At 37.1% G+C, this 21188-nt stretch overlaps 1 protein-coding gene across 3 annotated transcripts in view; it reads right to left on the minus strand.

Annotated features, from left to right (window-relative positions):
• GABRG1 (gamma-aminobutyric acid type A receptor gamma1 subunit) overlaps positions 1-21188 on the minus strand; it is a 58658-nt gene that overhangs the window by 18371 nt on the left and 19099 nt on the right. For all 3 annotated transcript variants that reach the window (XM_027676305.1, XM_027676306.1, XM_027676307.1), the window contains exon 3: positions 13867-13934. In XM_027676305.1, the coding sequence (XP_027532106.1) occupies positions 13867-13934 (68 nt within the window). The remainder of the gene's footprint in view (positions 1-13866; positions 13935-21188) is intronic.

A 21188-nucleotide genomic window follows, 5' to 3' on the forward strand; every position in this document is an offset into this window, starting at 1 on the left:
CTCGATTCATAAGTTCACACTTCTGCAACAAGACATCTCCTTCTCCCTCTGGAGTTGGACATAATCTTGCCACTCATCCCATCTGAAAGATGTGGACGTGCAGCCTCACGGTGGGTGGCAGCAGCAGTTCACCCCACTCTTCAGCAGGGACCCAGAGACAGTGCTCTCTTATTTCTCACAAGAACATTTATTTCACTTCTAACACCTGCCTTGGTGGACTATACTATCTACTTCTTCAGCGTATCTATTTGGCCTGTGCCTCCCTGAAACCTCTCTGCCTTTGAGGGTCCATAATATATCCTGAGGTGGCATATATTCTTCACACAATGCATCTCACATGGGATCACCTTTTTAACCCATTACATCTATACTATCTTTCACTCAAGTGAGCTTTAGTATCCTGTCCAAGTACATACAAGTACTCATACTGCAGAGGTGCAAGATATCAAAATGGGACTTGTGTATTAGCCTCTTTTCCAAACACATTTTTCCCTGCAGGAGAGGCCCCCAAGCAGTTACCAAGCACAGGCAAAGACATAAGGGATGATCAAACTAAGAGTCTGGCAGCACATCACTGTGACAGTATAGAGTGCAAAAACCTGAAAGGGAAACTAGGCTAGAAGAATTATTAAGAAATATAGATTCTTTCTGAAAATCCACTTTTGAAATGGGCCTGATATTTTCAAATTTTATGGATTCATACACTGAATTCCCTTAAATTTGCATCTCCTGAAAAATATTTCATATTTCCTTATAAGAAGGGGAAATCTGGTTCTCTAAAATTTGTTGAAAATTATGAGGAAAAATCTCAATATTGTCTTTTCTGGGAGTACTTTGTTTCTAAACTGAGATGAATAAAAGTCCTATCTTTTTTATAAAAACTGTATAAGCAAGCACAAAAACAACCAGATTTATACAATATTCTTTCATTTCAACAAATCTTTCTAACTAACTACTTTCCTTGCAAAATATTCTTACAAAATTTAAAATTAACAATCTTATTACTACTTCTATTAGTCTTTCATAAAACTCACCATTTAATGCCACTGTGTATCCATAAAAATTGGTTTACTACTCTCTCTTTCAAATTAAACTAATGACAAAGTAGCCATGCAGAAAAAATGGAATCAGTCTATGACTGTATTAGTTACAGCCATAGCAAAATGCATCCTTCTTCATATTTAGCCTCACAGGGTTCAAGAACAATGGCACACATTAGCTCATGTTTGGCATTTGATTAGTATGTCGAAAACCTTTTTTGCACAGCTGGCATAAAGTGCCCACCTGTCTAATTATTTACAGATAACTGCAATCCTCCTCCACCTCTTTCCTCTATAAAAGATCATAACAAACTCCAAAGGCTGGAAACAGAGTGACTAATCAGAGATTATCATTAAAGAAAGGGCCAGGCAATGAACAAATTGTGACTATTGACAAACAGGTTCATAGTCTGAGTGAAAGTCATTTAATAAATAAAAGCAATTACTTCAAATAAAGTAGGAGCAGCTGCTGTAGGGGAATAAATGGAATCCTTGACATGTTTCATTGTCATGCACAGTCCAATTACAGTCAGACTTGAACAGGTCAGTGGATTATTTTACTTTTTTTTACTGGAAAGCTGTGAAAGAAAAGAAGGCAGATACCATCTAACATGATTTTTTATCAGTACAAACCACATCACACAAATTCCAACATAATATCTATAAGGATGGGAAAAATCTAACAATGCAGGAAAAAAATTTCTTGGATATTTTGCCTGACAGTCACACAACTGATTTGATATTCCACAATAAAAAACTATGGAGAAGTCAAGTAACAAGTAGCTAAATTGTTGGCTAGATTATGTTAACTGTGTCACATTTTGTTTGAGAACAGGAAAAGGTAGCCTAGTTTTGTGGTGCTAAACACAAAAAGAAAGAAGAGCCCAAAACCAACCTCACAACTGAAAAGTTGTGTTGCAAACCACAGACCTTCAATACAGTTCATTACCAGTGAATTTTGATGAAAAATTAATAAATACATACCTCTGTCATTTCATCTTTTCTCAGAAATCCACCCCACCTTTTCTTCCGGATTCAAAATTTTAGATGAAGGACACCTCCAGTTTTCTGTAATGCCACATGCTAATTCAGGAATCTGTTTCATATGGAGCCCCTCAACACAGTTCAATTACCAAATGTGATATGACTTCACTTTAGTCAATTATTTTATTACTCTGTTCAGTATTCTAATTTCTTAAACTGGAATTCAATGCCAGTGAGGTAGAGAATTTTTAAGAAAAAAAATGAAGAAGGGGAAACTAAAGAAAGAATTCTACCAATCCATATGTTTCAACAATAGGAGATGTGATTTAATATCAAAGCCACGGTTTAGTATGCTGATTAAGAGATTTTAACAACAGAAAAATTCATGGACAGAACTGGTAACCACATGCTAGGAGAAGCACCAAATAAAGCACCCAGCATTAGCCAACTTATCTTCATCCTACCAGTGTGCTGTCAATAAATACTTGCAACCTTTACCTTTTCCTCTCACCCAAATATCTCTGGACATCAATAAGGGGCTTTTAAGTAATTTACTAAAATACTTAACCTATCTTTGATATATAACTACGCTTAAAAAAAATTATAAAATGTGGCTACTCTTGCTGGTGGGTTACTTTAAAAAGATTTTTGATCTGCTTCAGGGTCAACAATGCTTTCAGAACTTGATCCCCACAGCTGAGACCAAAGCAAAAGTAAAATTTCTTGGTTTGGTAAACCATTTTAGTTTGCTTACTGGAGCAATCTGAACTTAGTGATCTTAGGGCAAGATTTAATAGATCTAATAGATCTAACAAATCACAATGATTCTGACATGTAACTGTAATATTGCATTAATGATATTGTAGCCATGGAAGAGGTGAGGGCTGCAGGAAATGCAGTGAACAGAAGCGCACAACATCTGCTTCCAGAGTCTTTTAATCAGTCAGATTGTCATGACTGTGCACATAATCACACTGGAGGATACTATAAGAACATATGCACAGGGTAAGTGGAAATATGGAAAATCATATCTACAGAAGGTGAGTGACTACAGCAAGACTTACATAGAGTCATGATACAGAAAAAAAATCTACCACTCTTCACATCATAATTTGGCATCTGTGCTTATCTAGTCCTTATTTTAAATATGCAAAGTGACAAATGCAAACAATACGAATAAAAGGCAAGATTAATTTAAATGCTTTGTGGATTGGAAACTACAATTAAAATCTTGCCAATAATGAAAAGAGTAGCTAGAAAAGTAACTAAAGCACTTCAGAAAAATCTAGTCTTTTATTTCATCACCTTAGATTTTGGCCATTTGAAGAAAGCATAAGGAGAGGAAGTAGATACGTTATATACATAATCTATATATATTCTCATGGTAAAAATTATACAAAAAAGTTTTTGTTTGCTTTTCAATTGAAAATTGAATTTTTCAGGCACTGCTCTCATAATCAAACATTAAACTACAGAAAGAACCAGAGAAGAGAACTCAGAACAAAACAAAGCAAAAACCCACAAAAAAAATAGACATATATACACACACACACACATATATATATATATTAAAAAACCCAGGAGTGAATACTGGTATCAATTAAGGGTTTCGCTTTGAGGTTGTCAATAGTGATTTACCAGCTCCATTAACTGTACTTTCAAAATTCAACAGCTACATCTAACTTCCTGTAATTAGAGAGACTCAAGTAGTTAAAATTGGACTCACAAGCAACTTTAACAACAAAGCTGTACATTACTCAAGCATACACAGCTTTCTACAGTTTCCCTTCATAAATTAACTATAAAGTTTCAAACACAATACTTCACCATTCAGTATGGTGCAACAGTTTTCAAAGCACGATTAATTGCACAGTTACTGTTTGGTTTTGTCTTGTCTTTAATTTACATGGTTTTCCTGCCACGGTTCAAAATCCCAACACTGATGGCAAACAGACTTACCTGGGTTTGGCTTCTACTCTCCAACTCCTGTAAGATACATGATCCTACATGAAATACAGCAAGCCTATCATTTTGGTTTTCTGGTTGATGAGGCAATAATCTTCTCCAAATATCAATCATCTGCTACACTAAATATATAAGAGCACAGACATATGTCAAGAACTTCCTAAGAGCCTTTATTTATTTATTGGCCGTAAGAGCATAACCTATTGTGGGGATCACTCTCTACAGCAGAGACATTACTGTTATTCAAAAAGGCGAAATCTCCATCAGCACTTACCATATGTTGGTGAATGACAAACTTCAAAACAGTCCAAGAAAAAGTGTTTTAAATTTGCATTCTCCAGGGTGGTCAAAATAAGCATCCAGATGTTAAAGACTTGATGAAATTCAAAATCATGCAACAACAGAATAAAATGAAGGCCAAGATCAACAGGCAGTGAAGTTGCATTCACTTACTAGAGAAAGCATATTTCATTTCTTAATAGTTCTTTTGTCGGTGCTGTCACCCCTATGACCAACAAAGTAAGGCAACACTCTTTCCAGGGGTAGATCTGCTTCCTTGGTAAAGAGCTTGAAGGTGCTGCTGTTCCTCTATCAGTAAAATGAAACTCCTATAATATGCATTGTGAGATGAAAAATCCTGCTCTAGTTGCCTGGCTTTTAACAGAGAATGAGGTTTTGTAGTGTCAGCACAGATCCTGGCACCAGCCCTTGTAGGGGCCAGTGAATGACAGCATCTTTCCTCTGGTGCACAGCAGCTCAGGCGGCCATGAAAGCCTCTGTGGTAAGAGCCATTGCCAAAGTCAGTCTCTATTGCAATAAGCTGTTACGATTGCAATAATCCGAGCACATTCCCTGCCTTTTTTCCCCATAACCCAGTTCAAATCTAGGTCAGCAAAATTATTTCCACAACTGGAACACAGCAAGACATAATTCCCTATAGACAGACAGATAAGGAATTAATAACAAAGCACGGGTGTGTAATGTTCTTCAAAATATTCTTCTTCTAGCTGACAGAGAGATAAGAGGTACAAGATAAAGAACTAAACGCAGTTTGTCTCAGCTGCAGACACAAGGGCGACAACACAGCAGAAGACAGTAAGTATTTGGAGAGGATATAGGAAGTAACAATAAACTGTACAACAGAACAGTCAAGTAGTCTGTGCAGTTTTGGGGTGAAAAGGAGGACTTGGGTGCTGTTTGGATTAGTATTAGCACTAGTCAATACCTGTGCCTTCTCAGTGAAGTGCTATGTGATACATACCTTAATATCACTCTTGGTTTAGATCATCTCAGATCACAACTGAACTGTGCAGGCACTCAATACTCCTTATACAGGGCACACAACCTCTGCAAGGAGCAAGGAGGTTTGAATTTAACATAAAAGACAAGATTTGGAAAGTCAACAGGGGCATAATTACAGATAGTGATCTTGGCACAACACAAGCTTAAGTCCTTGTGATATTTTGTAACCTTCACAGAAAGAAAAAAAAAAGAAAAAAAAAGTAAGTTTAAACAGACACATGATGAGAAACAATTAAATGGCGTTGCAGACATTTTGGAAAGTTTCTTTCAAGCATGAAGGGCAGCTTGGGAGAAATTGGTACGAAAAGTTGAAAGCATGGGAGCAGAAACTGGAGACATCTGAGATACTAAATGGCCTCTTGAGGAAAAAAACAAATAAAAATGGCTAAAGCTTTGAAGTGCCTTGAAAATGAAAGGGAACTGTTTATGTGTGAGACATAGTGAAAGAGGAGACAGAGGAAGAACTTGAGCAAGAAGTAACCCAGGAAAAACAGTGGATTTTTTTTTTCTGTAGAACATCTTTAGATGGTTTAAGCAGAGCCACCCTGCAACTGGAAAGGTTACAGAAATACATCAGCATAACAATGGGAGTCTGAACAAGAGTTTCCATGAGACGGATAAAAAAAAAAATATAAACCCCTTTTGCATTCAGAATTTGCAAGACTAAAACTGAGACTCTACTCCTTGTTCTAAGATCCATCACATCATAGAAAATATTTAGATTTCAGTCCTCAATGACATAGATTAGCGATTATCCACAGCAACTCAGAGTGTGGAAGGGGTTAAAAGCCGGAAGATTTAAAGCTGCGATTTAGCTAAAAAAACAACCGTTAACACATATGAGGGACACAAAGCAGTACTTTAGACTGGACAAAAGGAGACACATAGAATAGCAGGCAACTGACACAGAAAGGTGGCTAAATTTGTGCATGAAACCATCAAGAAGAAACTGAGAGCAGGAGAAGGTGACCATGGAAGACATCCTGTGCAGAAGCGCTAAAGGAAGAGCATTAAGAAATACCTTCACATCAATACTAAAATAGATGAAGTGTCAGGAACAAAAGAAACTAAGAGAATTCCTCACAACACACTGACAGACTGACCACAAATAAAATGGAATAAGCTTTTCCGAATTGTCATCTATCGCTAATCATGTTCACAGCTCAGCACTTCTGTCATTTCTTTAACAAATTACAGAATTACAGATTAGCCTTATGCAAATACAGAGTACTTACATCTGAAACCTCAGATACTTCAAAGGCAGTTTGTCTATTGCTCTGGCTGTGAAGGCTAAGAATCTGATATTATACAAACTGAATTGCCAAGCAGTATACTGACACACTCTACTGAAGTCAGGGGAGTGAAGTCAAAGTACATGATGTTGTTGCTGTAGTTGTGTTACTATTATGACTATTACTATTACTACTGCATACTACTACTATAACGATGATGATTATTATTACTACAATCACGTCAACTGTGGCTTAAGTGATACAACGGTGCCATATGAAACCAGTATTTCCTAAACCATGAACTACCTAACATAAGGCTTAAGAATCAACCATAGCACAAAAAGACTGCAGCCTTACATAATAGCATTGCTATTATCTGGCACACAGAAATGAGGCCATATTTCACAGCAAAGAGCACAGATTTTCCTGGTGACTCGTGTGTAACCTTCACTACCTGTCCTGATGTCATATTTAATACGGGACAATGGTAAACTGCAGCTGAAAATAGGAAAAGTACTGAATACTCTTTAAAGTGGGGGCTGAAAAGATCTCTGTTCTCTGTTTTGGTTTCGGAAGAATACTGCAAAATTTGTAAGTCATACAATGACTGCCTTTTCCCTCACCTCTCACCGTTCCCTTCAAAATATTCACAGAAATTGGGAGCGACACAGGAACTGCTGTGCTGAGGCAGTAGGAGCAGAATACAACCAATACTTGGCCAGAATATTTGGCCAGGTCTCCTGAAACTGAATGGGACAAGCTTGGAGCTATCTTGCAATAGCAGTAACCAAACTGCAAGTACCAGATTAATCAATTACTGCTAATTTTTTTTTTTTCAGAAAAAAAAGAGAACATTCATGAAATTGTATTTGTGATGTATTACTCAGTTTCTAGAGCTGTTAACATAAGAAATGTTAACAGAAATATGTGATTTGATATATTCCATAACAAAAAAACCAACCCACTGAAGGACAATTCACTCAGCTGCTGTAAATGAACACTGTCCATCAATCTCAAATACTCACATGAGTAAGTCAATTATCAGTTTGCATAAAGTGCACACACCTGACTTTCCAAAAATTTCAAGTGCTTGCACACTGAATCAACACAACCTTTAGAAAAGCTCATAATTTCTTAAATCTGAGCCAAAGTGCATCTGTTATGATCTTCCTTTCAGTCTGTCATCACAAAGTTCATAGAGTCAATGGTTCTCTTCAAAACAGTCTTCTTCAAACTTGGAAGCAAATACAAACTCCAGGAAAAGCTTCAAGTACAGTTCACAAACCATGACAAGCCCTATCAAGCAGTGTTCACCCATTCTTGAAATGTTACTACTTATTGCAGCATTTAGATAGCACTGATTTATTGTGTATATATCTTATATGGAACTATGTTCACTTAGACACGCAGACAGACAGACAAGGAGGGAGAGAGTTCATATCTTTCCTTTTAGACACTTCTTACTTTGGATTTTTTTCTATTGTGTTTGTTAAATCCTTAAGAAATCTGACATGTAATGTAAGTGTTCACACACGTAAACTGAAGTACATGCCTAGGCATCAGCAGGATCAGGGCCTTGCTAATTCCAGTATCATTCAGTAACACAACATTTAATATAATTCAAAACCAGAGTTAAAATTATATTGATTTACAGAATAATGCACATAAAGAGTGTGTATATTTGAGTACTGGATTTCAGGGTAGCTTCAGGTAATGTATCTTCAGGTCATGATTACTTGTATTCTAGTGTATTCAATGTAAATTACCTGGCACTGTAAAGTAGGAGCACAAAACCTTCAAACCTTCAATAAATTTAGTGATAAGTAGAGTAAGTGCAGTGACACACCTGGCCACAAAGTATCCTCTCCAAGTGCAATAATGTTGAGCAATCTGTACTAGGATACTGATCACGCTGATACTTGAATACTTTTAAAAAATAAAAACAAAAAATCTGCTCCTAGTGAGTGCAACTGAGAACGAAATGAAATTTAGAAGCCAAAGGATACTTAAAATTCCCCATCAGCACATTCTACATGAACTCATAAATGGTACAATATGACAGGAAAAATTGTATCCTAGCAGTGTCCAGGCCATGCAGTCTGCACACCAAAGTAGCACACTGTGTGTTCTGTGAGTATCTGACTTGCTTAGTGGTTTAGCTCTCTTGCGAAAAAAAAAGTGATGGGCTTCAAAGTATGCCTTCAGCTTGTGATCACAGCCTTCAATGGATAATAAGCAAAGATCATGAGAGAAAAGCTAAAGGATCCACAGAAGAGACAGAAATGTTGGAAAATAACAAGGAAGCTGAATTGCTCTAGTGAAGTGCAGTCCTAGAAATCAATCCTGGAATTTTCAGTCAGCACCTTCTAATAGTGGATTCCATTAATAAATACAAAAAATGAATAGAGAACATCATCTGCATCCACAGCAAGGGAAATAAAAAATAGTAGCCCTCAAACACACTAAAATGGCCACGATAGCAGAACGTTTCAAATTGTTAAATTGCGACTAACACTTTTAAAAAGTAAAGGAATTTTAAAATATTTTCTTTCTGTAAACCTACATATATATGTATACACTTACACACAGGCAGATATAAACAGTTGGGTAGAGCATTTTCTTTAGGCTAGTTTTTAGTCTAGCTATCAGTTACAATGTCTATGCATCTCTAGAGAAATTATCTACCTCTTTCTAACTATGAAACTTGAATAAATAGACATCAAAGACAGGGCCGGAAGTATAAACTTTTCTCTTTGCTCTTCATTTTTGACACAATGATGCAATACTGCTTCTGACTTAAGGAACTGCTCCTGCATCCCTTCTCAAAAAATTTCTCTCATTTGGGGTAGCAGTCTTTTATTGTCATAAGAGTTTTGATCAAATGGAAATTACAATATTGGGTATTCCCTTAGTTAAAAGAAGGTAAAAATGTCTTGGAGGGGTACCATGCCTCTCCCAGCCACCTGAATAGCACACTTTAATGGTCCTGTCAAACCACAAAAGCTGTGGTGCTGGCATGGTTCTTCTCTGGACCCCCCTGGGGCATTAGTACCACAAAACTGCATATTTATGAATACATACAGTTTGGGGATGAATACAGGACAGGGAAAGCTAATGAGGTCAACAGGTACCATGGATCAACACCCATTTTTACATTGGGACCATATATCAGACTCTGATACTTGTACAGCAAACAGCGCTTGCTTTTCATTTGGCCCTAGTTTGAAAGAAGAAAGGTAGTAAATGCCTAGTACTTTTAAATTAGGTGTTCAACATAAAGTAAAAACAGGCTCTAAATAACCATTGCATATCTAAGCTCCGTTAAGAATTTCCTATACCACTGCAGAGCCACTGAGGATCAAGACTTTGGCCATAAAAATACACTTAGCTGCATTTTACATGATTGTTGCATAACGCATAGCTCTAAAAGGTCAGCTCTAAAAGACAGATTTAGTTAGTATTGGAGGCCTAAAAACTCCACTGATACAGACACCTGTTAAAAAGGTTTCATGCAGGTTGCGGATGCCCAAAGAGATCACAAGCTGTAGAAAAACATCTCTTAAGAACGGGGCGAATATAACATCTAGAATGTTGTGTAGATCTTTGTTAAATAGTAAAAGCCTTCAACAACAAATTCTAATGAATATCATACATACATCCCATTTACGAAAGTCTATCAAATACCAAGAGGAAAACAGACTGAATTCACAAATAAATGTTTCCTCTCATAATATGTGTCCTCTGAGGCTTTCAGACAAACATACTCCCTTGATATGCTGATTAGCATCATTTTCAGAAAAAAAAAGCTCTCTACATCATGCTGTATTGTATCCCAACTTAATAGTTAAAGGACATCATTTGCCAGAGTGAATTAAGGTATCTGACAAATGAATAATCCAAAGGGGAACAACAGATAATGTGTTCTCACTTTAAGTGATCGCAATGGTTAACAATCTCAAACAATATTAATTCCAGGGAAAGTGCCTTCTTAATGAAACCAACAGCTCACCTAAAGATAGTTTAGAGAGTCAAATTTCTTATTATTTATTTTGATGAGAATGTTGTTTCCCAGAATAAAACATCTCATTTTTTGAAACCTTAATCAAAATCTTTGCATATATATGTGTTATTTATTTTTACAAATGTTTGATTTTTGTACTGATATTAGATGCTCACACAAGCCAAGTTCCTGCGGTCCAAGCCCAGTGAAAGCAATTGCCCTATTATGAAGGAAACAGTGGTATAAGGCTGTAATTTAAATTGCTAAGTAGTTCTCTGTCCATTTTTAAAAACCACAGAGCAGTTTTTAAATTTCTACATCTGAACCATAGCTGGAAGATTTCACAGGGGCTGCAGAGACAAGAAAAGGGCATAGGAGATGGGGTAGGACCACCCTGCAAAGCCAGCCTCATGCTGGTTCTTTAAAACTGGAAAACTGAAAAACTGAAGCTGTAAGCATTTTTCATGTTCAGTTCCAGCGTATGCAATATTTACTGGCCGCAGGTTGAAGGACTTACATTAGTTACTGGAAAAAGAAGCCTCTACCACTTGCTATATCCTCCTTACAGCCTGTCCTCACATTTTGCTCCCATGGTAAGTTCCTTCAGAAAAGAATTGGACAGAGAGAAACAAAAGAGAAAGACTGAAGTAGGTAGACAGACAAAAACAAAGACATCACTTATACTGGACATGAAAATTGGAAAATTTCCCCCACCCATCACTCTTCTGCTCTGTTATGCATTTCATTATGTACAGTCCTGGCCTGAGACATGGACTTCCCTGCCACAGCCCCAGGTAATGGCAACCGTAAGCTTATTAGACCATTATGCTGGAATGAATATCCTTTGCCACAGATCTGCATAATCTACTTTTGGCATCTGTATCCACAGTATCTAAGTACCACTGGTTTTTCCTGCCTAGCTTCCTATCTATTCCCCACCTATGCATGATGACATGGGTTTAAACCACAAGATCCCTAATAATAATTGTCAATTACAGTGCTCTAACCAAATGCTCAGAAGACCCCTGCACTGCCATACTCCAGCCTCTGAATAAAACGCTTGTCTGCCATGCAAATTCAATACTGTCAGCAATTCTGTAGGGAGAAGGTAAAGGAAAAAGGCAGGAGAGGGGTGAGCTCAAATGTACCCAACAGTGAATCCCTGTCTTAATCCTGGGCAGCAGTCTGCAGGAGAAGTCATGCCAAAAGGTCTCTCTAAAGCCTCCAACACCACCATTTCATACAATGTACAATCTAAGTGATTTACTGCAAGAGAAGTTTAGAGAACAGAATAAAGGTCTCTATGTCACCTTTGTTGATCTCACCAAGGCTTTCGATACCGTGAGCAGAAAAGGTCTCTGGCAGATTTTGGAACGTTTAGGTTGTCCCCCAAGTTCCTTAAAATGATCATCTCACTTCATGAGGACCAGCACTGCCAAGTCAGATATGGTGATGCACTTTCTGAGCCCTTTCTAATTACCAATGGTGTGAAACAAGGCTGCATTCTTGCACCAACTCTATTCACAATCTTTTTCAGCATGATGCTCCAAAGGGCCATGGCAGACCTCGATGATCAGGACGGTATCTACATCCGATATCGTACTGATGGAAGCCTATTCAACCTAAGGCGACTGAAGGCCCACACTAAGACCCTAAATCATCTTGTCCGGGAGCTGCTTTATGCTGATGACGCTGCCCTTGTTGCCCACACAGATGCAGCTCTGCAGCGTTTAACATCCTGCTTTGGAGATGCTGCTGTGCTCTTTGGGCTGGAAGTCAGCTTAAAGAAGACTGAAGTTCTCTATCAACCTGCACCTCAGGAAGTCTTCCATCATCCCCATATCACCATTGGTGAATCAGTGCTCAAATCAGTCCAGCAGTTTAATTACCTAGGTAGCCTCATCTCCTCAGATGGCAAGATTGACAGAGAGATAGACAACAGGTTAGCAAAGGCATATAGTACTTTTGGAAAACTCCATAAAAGAGTTTGGCGTAATAAACACTTGAAGAAAAGTACCAAGATCAGTGTTTACAAAGCCATTGTGCTGTCTACTCTCTTATATGGATCTGAATCATGGGTCATCTACCGCCACCACCTGCGTCTCTTAGAACGCTTCCATCAACGCTGTCTCCACACAATCCTCAACATCCACTGGTCAGATTATGTGACCAATACATCTGTTCTAGAACAAGCAGCAGTCACAAGTATTGAGGCCATGTTGCTGAGAACACAGCTGCGATGGGCAGGGCACGTCTCCAGGATGAAGGACCACTGCCTCCCTAAGATCCTGCTTTATGGTGAACTTGCCCCCGGCTGCCGCATGAGAGGAGCTCCAAAGAGAAGATACAAGGACTCCCTGAAACAACATCTCAGCCTTGGCCATATTGATCAACATAACTGGTCTACTCTGGCCTCCAATCGGGAGGCCTGGAGACAGACCATTTATAACGCTGCTGCTTCCTTTGAGAACGCATGCAGGATCACTCTCGAGGAAAAAAGACAACACAGAAAGAACCGTGTCTTGCAGAATATACCACCTAAGGAGTCTTTCTGCTGTGCCTTTTGCAATTGGACATGTCTATCTCGCATTGGCCTTATTAGCCACCAGCGTGCTTGTAACAAATGTGGATAGAGCCTTTCCCAAATCTTCATTAGCGAAGCCGAGCCATGATGACTACCGCACACTCAACTTCCTTAGAAGTGCTGTTACTTCAGTGTTGGTACTAAATACATAGGTCAGATCTCAACAGGTCTACCAGAAACTAGATGGGATTCATTGCTTAACTTCTGAAGAAACCAGCCATGTACACATACCCACCCACCACACACATACCCACCACACACACACACACAGAGAGGACACAGAAGATTAAATGGAAAAAGGACAACCAAACAGTTAATTTCAAATTTTTCTTTCTATGAATTTGAAAAAAAATCCCAAACAAAAAATCACTGCAATGAAATAGTTTTATTCACAGCTGCTGTGTCAACCTTTATTTTTCTTAAGCTCCAAAGAGTAGCTCCATGAAATTATACTGGCCCAGAGACAATCCAGGTATACACAAACATAGTAGAAATGTTCAGCACAAACTAAACCAAGGATCTGATACAACATACTCTGTGGGGCTTCATTTTTTTAAAAGAAGAAATACATTTTTAAAATTACAACTATTTCAGATAGAGAGGTGAAACATGTTTCTGTAATGACCACAATCATATCCAACTGCATAAGAATACACAGTAAGGAATAAATAAAATTATTTGAATGAGATTAAAATTATTTCATAATATTAACCAATAGCAACATTCAGATGATGTTTTCTATCAATAATCAGAACTTACCATATTGATTGGGTCAACTGGGCCGATGCTGTTTACATAGACATCTGTTTCAATTACCGTAGTTCTCACTAAACAAAACAGTAACCATAATAATTACATATTTATTTAACTCTGTGCATTGTTAGTGTAATGTAATCTATTTAAGCAAAACAACAACATATCTGAATTCTTTTATTAGCTTCAGAATAATTAAATTTTTGCTCTGTTAGTACTTTAGAGGATCATATATGACTTGGCTCCCTTATTTCATATGAAATGTTAAAATTATCAACTTCAATTTTTTAGTTCATAATGCAATACACACATATGCTTTGTGAACAAATGTAAGATAGATACAATAGGTAAAGGAAGGAAAAACAAATAAATGAAACTTCCCAAAAACTGTCTTCCAAATTAAAAATTTATGAATAAACAGAAAAAAAATGTTTGGAAAAATTTGTTCATGCAACAAACCATAAGATCTGGGAGCAAATGTGTTTATCATCTGTAACGAATCAATATGCAGTGCTTTCTATCAATTCCCACTGAGAACATGTAACAGAAATAAAATATGTTTTCACCACAGATTTCTTCAATTCATGAAGCTATATCACCTAGGTATTACTTATGTCCTTTCATCAGCGTGGTTACTACACTGTTTCAAATACCAAATTTAAAGCCCCTCAAGTGACAGTCATTTAAAAGTTAAACATTACCAAACTTATTTTGCTTTAAAAAGACCCTCACTGCACAGATAAAGAAAAAAAACTTTTAAAAATATATTCTCTTACAGAATATACTCTCTTATTTTGTGCATTTACAGAAGGACACAAGGTCTAAGTGATTTCCATGAAAGGCACATCTGAAGTACAGGAGTCACTTATAATTCAGTTTTTTCCTCCTAACTGGTTTATACAGAAAAAAGCTCAAACAGAAGAGATGAGAATGCATTTTAACTTTATCAGTTTATCAGGTATTTTTTTCTAGCTTCTACTAGAGAGCCAGAATGTTGACACAAAAGGATATATGTCCTAGTACCCAATAGAATGGAGAGGGTTAATAATAGAGCTCTGTTGGTCCTTTCATGATTTGACACAATAAAATGAAGCATCTTGTTCATCTGCAGATGAAAAAAGGGGAAGATCCAAACAAAAAGGCATTTTGATTTCATAGAAGAGGGACCCTAGGTCATCAGATTTAATTTCTTTATACTGCAAACCATTAGAGATCGCCCAAGTGCTCAATAACAAACCTAAAATCTTCAGCAAGAAGGTTTTTTAAATCTCTAAAAACTTGAACAGACACACAGAAAGAAAGAAGGTATCATTGACATCCTTGCCAGCTACAATGACAGGCAAGACACTTCCTAAATATCTTAAGATACCTTTTCTCTGCCAAGATCACTTGGGAGGAAATTCCCCCCGATTCCAAATCCAGTTACTGGTGTGAACCTAAGCCTGACAGAAAGACAAACCAGTGAGGCTGCACAAAGGATTTTTTATGACCACACAGCATAAAGTCACTTGATCACCATCCTGTCCCCTGTATGCTTCACAGAAAGTTTAAAAAGATTCTGGAAACAAATTTATTTCCTGGGGGAAAAACTAAGTACTTCCTGAGATTATCCCTGTGGGTCCCTTTCAATTCAGAATATTCTGTGATTGAGCTGCAAATGTTTTTAGTTTCTGCAGAGCTCATAAAAGAAGGGGGAAAACACAAGAACTCATATGCACAAGATGAAATATCAGAGTAAGAAAAGTCACACCATGTGCCTGAGAGTATTGTCCCAAGGCACCTTGAACTCTCTCAGACTTGGTGCTGTGACCACTTCCTTCGGGAGACTATTCCAGCTCTGGGTGAAGAATCTTTTCCTAATATCCAACTTAAACCTTCCCTGACACAACTTCAGGCCCTTCCCTCGGGTCCTGTCACTGGTCAGCACAGAGAAGAGATCAGAGCCTGCCTCTCCTCTTCCCCTCACCAGCAAGTTGTAGACTGCAACGAGGTCTCCCCTCACATGTACTATGTAATCTATTTAACAGACACCACCCTTCACAAACAGATAATTTTTTTTCTTTAATTTTACCACCCTTTAATTTTACTGCTGTTATTTACACAACAGCAGCCCCACTGCCAGACCAGAACACAAGGAGATGGATCAAAGTGTGTCTTGACTCATTGCTCAAGCAATGCTGAATAATTTACTATGCAGAATCTCTCACCTTGAAATCCAACCCACAGGTTTCTTCCCCTTCCACCTCCTTTTTTTTCCCCGCTCAATTCTCATATCTCTGGTTATTCTGAAGGAGCTGATTACCCTGTAGATGCAGCCTCTCCCTTTCCAACAGCCTTGGTGTCATCTGCCAACTTTACTACAAAAATGAATTGCTGAAGTCATTCGAAATACCATTATTCTTGATCAAGACTTTCCTATGAGGCCCCATTATAGGCAGTCCAACCACTGATATTCCTTATTAACAACTAAATTTTGAGATCTGTCAGTGAGCCAGTTTTTAATGGGGGCTATGTCAATTTTATGAAATTCCAGCTTGCAGCAAGCAGTACTTCATCTGCCACAAGGGCTTTCCTGTAATGAGCAAGAGAGTTCATTTTTCCTTTTCTATACTGCTCTGAGTGAGATTATTAGTGGTATTAAGAGCCAGTGAAGAGTTTGAAAATCTGCCTCTGTTGAAATTATTTTAATTTACCAAAATAAGCCAGAGAAAGGAATACAATTCAAGAAGACTGGAAGAATCTGTTTTGTTACATTAGTTCTTCTGTATGGTACAGAGCAAAGTACTTCTGAATTAGAAGAAGTAATTCATTCTTCTCGTGTTCTTGAACCAGAAGTGATAATGCAAATGACAAATGCTGGAGGAAAATACATTCTCAATAATAATTTAACATCCATATAATTACTATTGTTCATTTCCTCTCCACAAAGAGCTAACAATGAAAGATGGTTTGAGAAGATTTTTCTACTGTGAATGCTTCTTATTTTACTTTAAAAATTTTATATCAGTCCTGAAAACACAACAAGTAGGAAGAAGGTGATATCACACATCCTGTATGTAGTGCAAAACAGCACTGTAAACTTACAGAATCTTCTAAGCAAGGGGAGAAAGGGCTTGCAGACTTCAAAGATTTACACAGAGACAGTATGACCCAGGCTAGAGTAAAGTAAGAAGGTGAGAGGACAACAGATTGATTATTCAAGAGGGAGGGAGGGAGAGAGAAAGAAAGAAGAGCACCAAGGAGCAGCTGTCCACAAGGGATAGTTCACCAGCTCCTAACACAGCTGAAGCACACTGGAAACCTCTTTGGTAAGCCCAATCTAGAGAGACCTACTCACCTTCTGATTTCCTGCTTTGACACCATTTTTTCACTAGACTAAACTTCTGGTTTTAAAAATATTGAGATATATTTATTTCTGATTAGAAAAATCATAGTGATAAAAATCTACCTCTATCATTGACAAATCATTTTAGTAATTGGCCTTGCCACCCAAAGTGCCTCTTTTATAGCCTGTACTTTGCCCAATTTTTAGCTTTTGATATTTGAAATATCTCAGCCTGCTACACTTAAAAGCTCTCCTTATGGGCTATTCTCAGTCTATAAACACCCATCTCCTGACAGAAATTATTATCATCAATGTAAAAGTGCAGAACATTGCACTTTTTATTGCTTAATACTGCTCCATTTTCATTACTCCAATCTATTACTTCAATTCCTTAACAAATAGCGTGTTAGTCCACCTAAATTCACTAACCAGTTCCCATAGTTTACCACAATTCCCTCTTTTTCTAAGGAAAGTCTAAGACATATCACTTTTTTTTTTAATTAATACTTATCATACTATTTAATTTTAACTAAGACCATTTTTGATAATTTCATCCAGGTTTATTTTCTTTGAGCATGTTTTCTAAAACTCCTAATTAATCACCTAAAGAAGCATCCCCTCTAGGTGGTAAAGCAGTTTAGTCAGCAAATAAATTAGGTGACTATCACATTCAGAAATAACAGAGGCCTTAAATTTGTAATAGCTTTTAATGGAATAATACAATTCTCACAACCAGCTATCTAAGATTACTTCTCTTATGGTTATTTATATTGAAAATTCAGCCTCAAGGGTCTACAGCAGGCTTCCAGCTGCATCTCTGAAGAATTTTTCAAAGTGATTTTGATGAAAGCAGAGCCCTGTCCTCCACACTTTTTTACCTTTTCATGCAAAAGAAACCCATATTTAGCAAATACTCCTACCCTACCACTTTTATTATTTCCATCATTTTCTATGCAGTGTGCACATCCAGTAACTTTAACTTTCACTGAATATGCTCTTCCACATCTTTCTCTTCTATTTTCATTTTCTTCAATTCTTGGAAAATATTCTTCAACTAAAAACACATATCTATCTTTACTTGGTATTTTCCTACTTGTTCAAGCTTATTAGTTTTCTGCTTATATCATACTTTCATCAATGCTACACTAAGATCACCCCTTCAATAGAATATCTTCCTACTACTCTTATTTTTTTCAAAATTAGTGCTTCCATTAGTCTCTTGAAGGTCCAGTTTTTGTCCATGTATTCTTTGTATCCCAGAGAACAGGACTTTCCACATTAGTGCACTGAGATGCAATTTCTTACCCAGGCCCTGCTTATAGGGCAGTAACAACCATCCAAATTTCTCTAGGTATCCAATTTCTGTATGTCCATCAGCAATCACCCCGACCATTCTTGAAAATTCTATCAGTGATGACTTGTCTCAAACTGTTGATTGAAACACTCCACATAAGTTGTAGATATGTGATGATTATTTCCTATTTTTAATTAAATTTTCAGGTTGATCAGTTGTGTTTCACCCATACACACGTCACTGCTGGAAAAAATGCTCTGTGCATTGATAGGATAATATTAATATATCAGTGCCCCTAAGATGTGAGAGGTGGAACAATGTGTGGCTAGAATTTAAAAAGGAAAGTTCAAAAATAATAGCTACTTTGATGCAGAACTGATGTTTAAACAGTGTGGTTATAAAATCTGGCAGCCAAAAGGTAATGTTACAATGAGAATAGTACTGCTTTATTAATAAATCAACATACCAAAGTTGCATCCATAATTAAACATTATTTATACTACGGATAGGAGACTTCATCTGGTAACTACTGTTACTTCATACTGAACAGACAGTGCTTCAATACTAGACCTTCCATGCTAGAACCTTTATGCTCCAAGCATCTTAAAGCATACTGCATAAATTGAGTTAAAGACAAGTAAGATTAATAAACATATCAAAGGGTAGTAGTTAAGAAACCACTACAACAAGGACATTTGAATGAGGCAAACAGAAAATGACAAAACAGTTTTCTCCTATTAAATTTCAGTATTGTCTCCGAAGTTCTGATTTTCATTTGGCTTTCCTTCAGCATGGCACTCAACTAACTTCATGCTTAACAATGAAACCCTTATCTTACTCTGAGAAGCTGAAATTCTGTGTCAACATCAGGAAGCACACAAAATTCTGCTCTGAGATTCAAACCCAAAAAGTCCAAGTTCAAAACAAAAAATGTTGTTATTGTAAATGGGCTTTGTAATTCAATCATAAGAACGTTCAGTGGGATATTATTGCTTTGAAAGATAATGAGAATTCCAGTTCAATAACCTTGTTGTACAAGTACTGACATACACTCTGAAGATATGGAATCTGACACCAGATTTTATCCACATCTTTGAAGCAGACTAAGATAAACAAATTATAGCCTGGTTTTGTTTTTCTATCTGTTAAATATCTGCTGCCGTTCTCAAACAACCGGATAGAATGCAATACCTTCACCTGAAGTCAGAAATTTCAACTTATGTTGTCCAAAATTTCTGTTTTGTGGCAGAAGTCTGCAACTTACCCTCCATCCAGAAGAGAATCAATCTTAACCTTTGATCTCCTGAAAACAAAGTGAATACTCCCAAATGTCTCCTCATCACTGGCTGATTCTGCATGAACTTCATGTTTTAGTATAGTGGGTGGAGGCAGGCCCCAGATAGCAAAGGTCAGATTGGTATAGAAGTATTGAGAAGAGAAAGGGAATATTTATGTGAGAGAAGATAGAACTGTCTTCTTTCAGGACCTCATATTTTGAATGCAAAAAGTTGTACACTTAGTTACTCACAAAAAGGCAGGATTCTTGCCCTATCAAGACTCAGTACGTAACCAGAAAAGTAAAGGTAAGCATTACATCAAAATTCTTCCATACCCATCTAGAAATCACAGAATATTCTGAGTTGGAAGGGACCCACAAGAATCAAGTCCAACTGTTAAGTGAGTGGCCCGTACAGGGATAAAACCCACATTGGTGTTATCAGCACCATGCTCCAACCCACTGAGGTAATCTCAGTGTATCTAAATCCATTTGACATGTCAGAATAAACTCCTCTTCCTTTGTATCCTCTCCATTTATTTTTAAGTTTTATGGAGAGAGTAGAGAAAAAGAATTCTCTTTTCTTTTAACCCCACCTACCAGCTAATCATTAGAAGGAATCATGGTTTATTCCCTCATAATCATTGTGTTGTCTGTTGCATCAAACAGGGAAAAAAGGCCCAACAGGAATTCTATACATCTGTCTCACATTGAGAATTTAAGGAAAAACATCCTGGAAGGCCTCCCTTGTTGTCTAAATGTTTATAGTAATTCAATTAAATGAACATGAAGAAAAAGACTTAAACTTTATGAGGTTCACATGTGATTATATTATGACAAGGAGAGAAATATTGCCTTTCAACATCTTCAGGATAACAGTCAACAATAAAACAGAACTAAGAAATTGGGGAAAGAAAACAATTTGTCAGAAGCTTTCAAAAGAAAATGCATAGTTTGAGATGACGTCTCTCTCTTCTCTGACATAAATGAAACAAGCAGTTGTATTGTTTATCACTTAAGCATCTTACAGACTTCGGTAGGGAATGCCAGGTATGTAACAATTATGTCCTCTACCTCTCCCTTCACAGTTCAGGAAACAAACTCAGAGAAAATATATTGCTTTTCTTATTTGATCCAGCACGTATATGACAGACAAGAGCTGCCAAGCTTTCATGTTTTATATGTTTTCAAAACAAGATTCTTCCAAATATTTAAACTTAATAATTATATGTAAATTGATAGTTTGACTATTGAAAGACAAAATTACCTTCCTACAAGCTGCAAAGTTTGATCTAAAGCAGTGCAATCTTCCTTCCTATATTCCTCTAGAAAAGATAAGGTCATAACTTATATTTTTAGATTCTTATGAAGTTTTTCAAAATCTGAGCTAAGGGAAGAAGAGAACTGGGTTATATTTTTCTACAATAAGAGTA

The sequence above is a fragment of the Neopelma chrysocephalum genome, unplaced genomic scaffold (genome assembly GCF_003984885.1).
Source record: "Neopelma chrysocephalum unplaced genomic scaffold, ASM398488v2 Primary Assembly neopelma1_42, whole genome shotgun sequence".
NCBI lineage: Eukaryota > Metazoa > Chordata > Aves > Passeriformes > Pipridae > Neopelma > Neopelma chrysocephalum.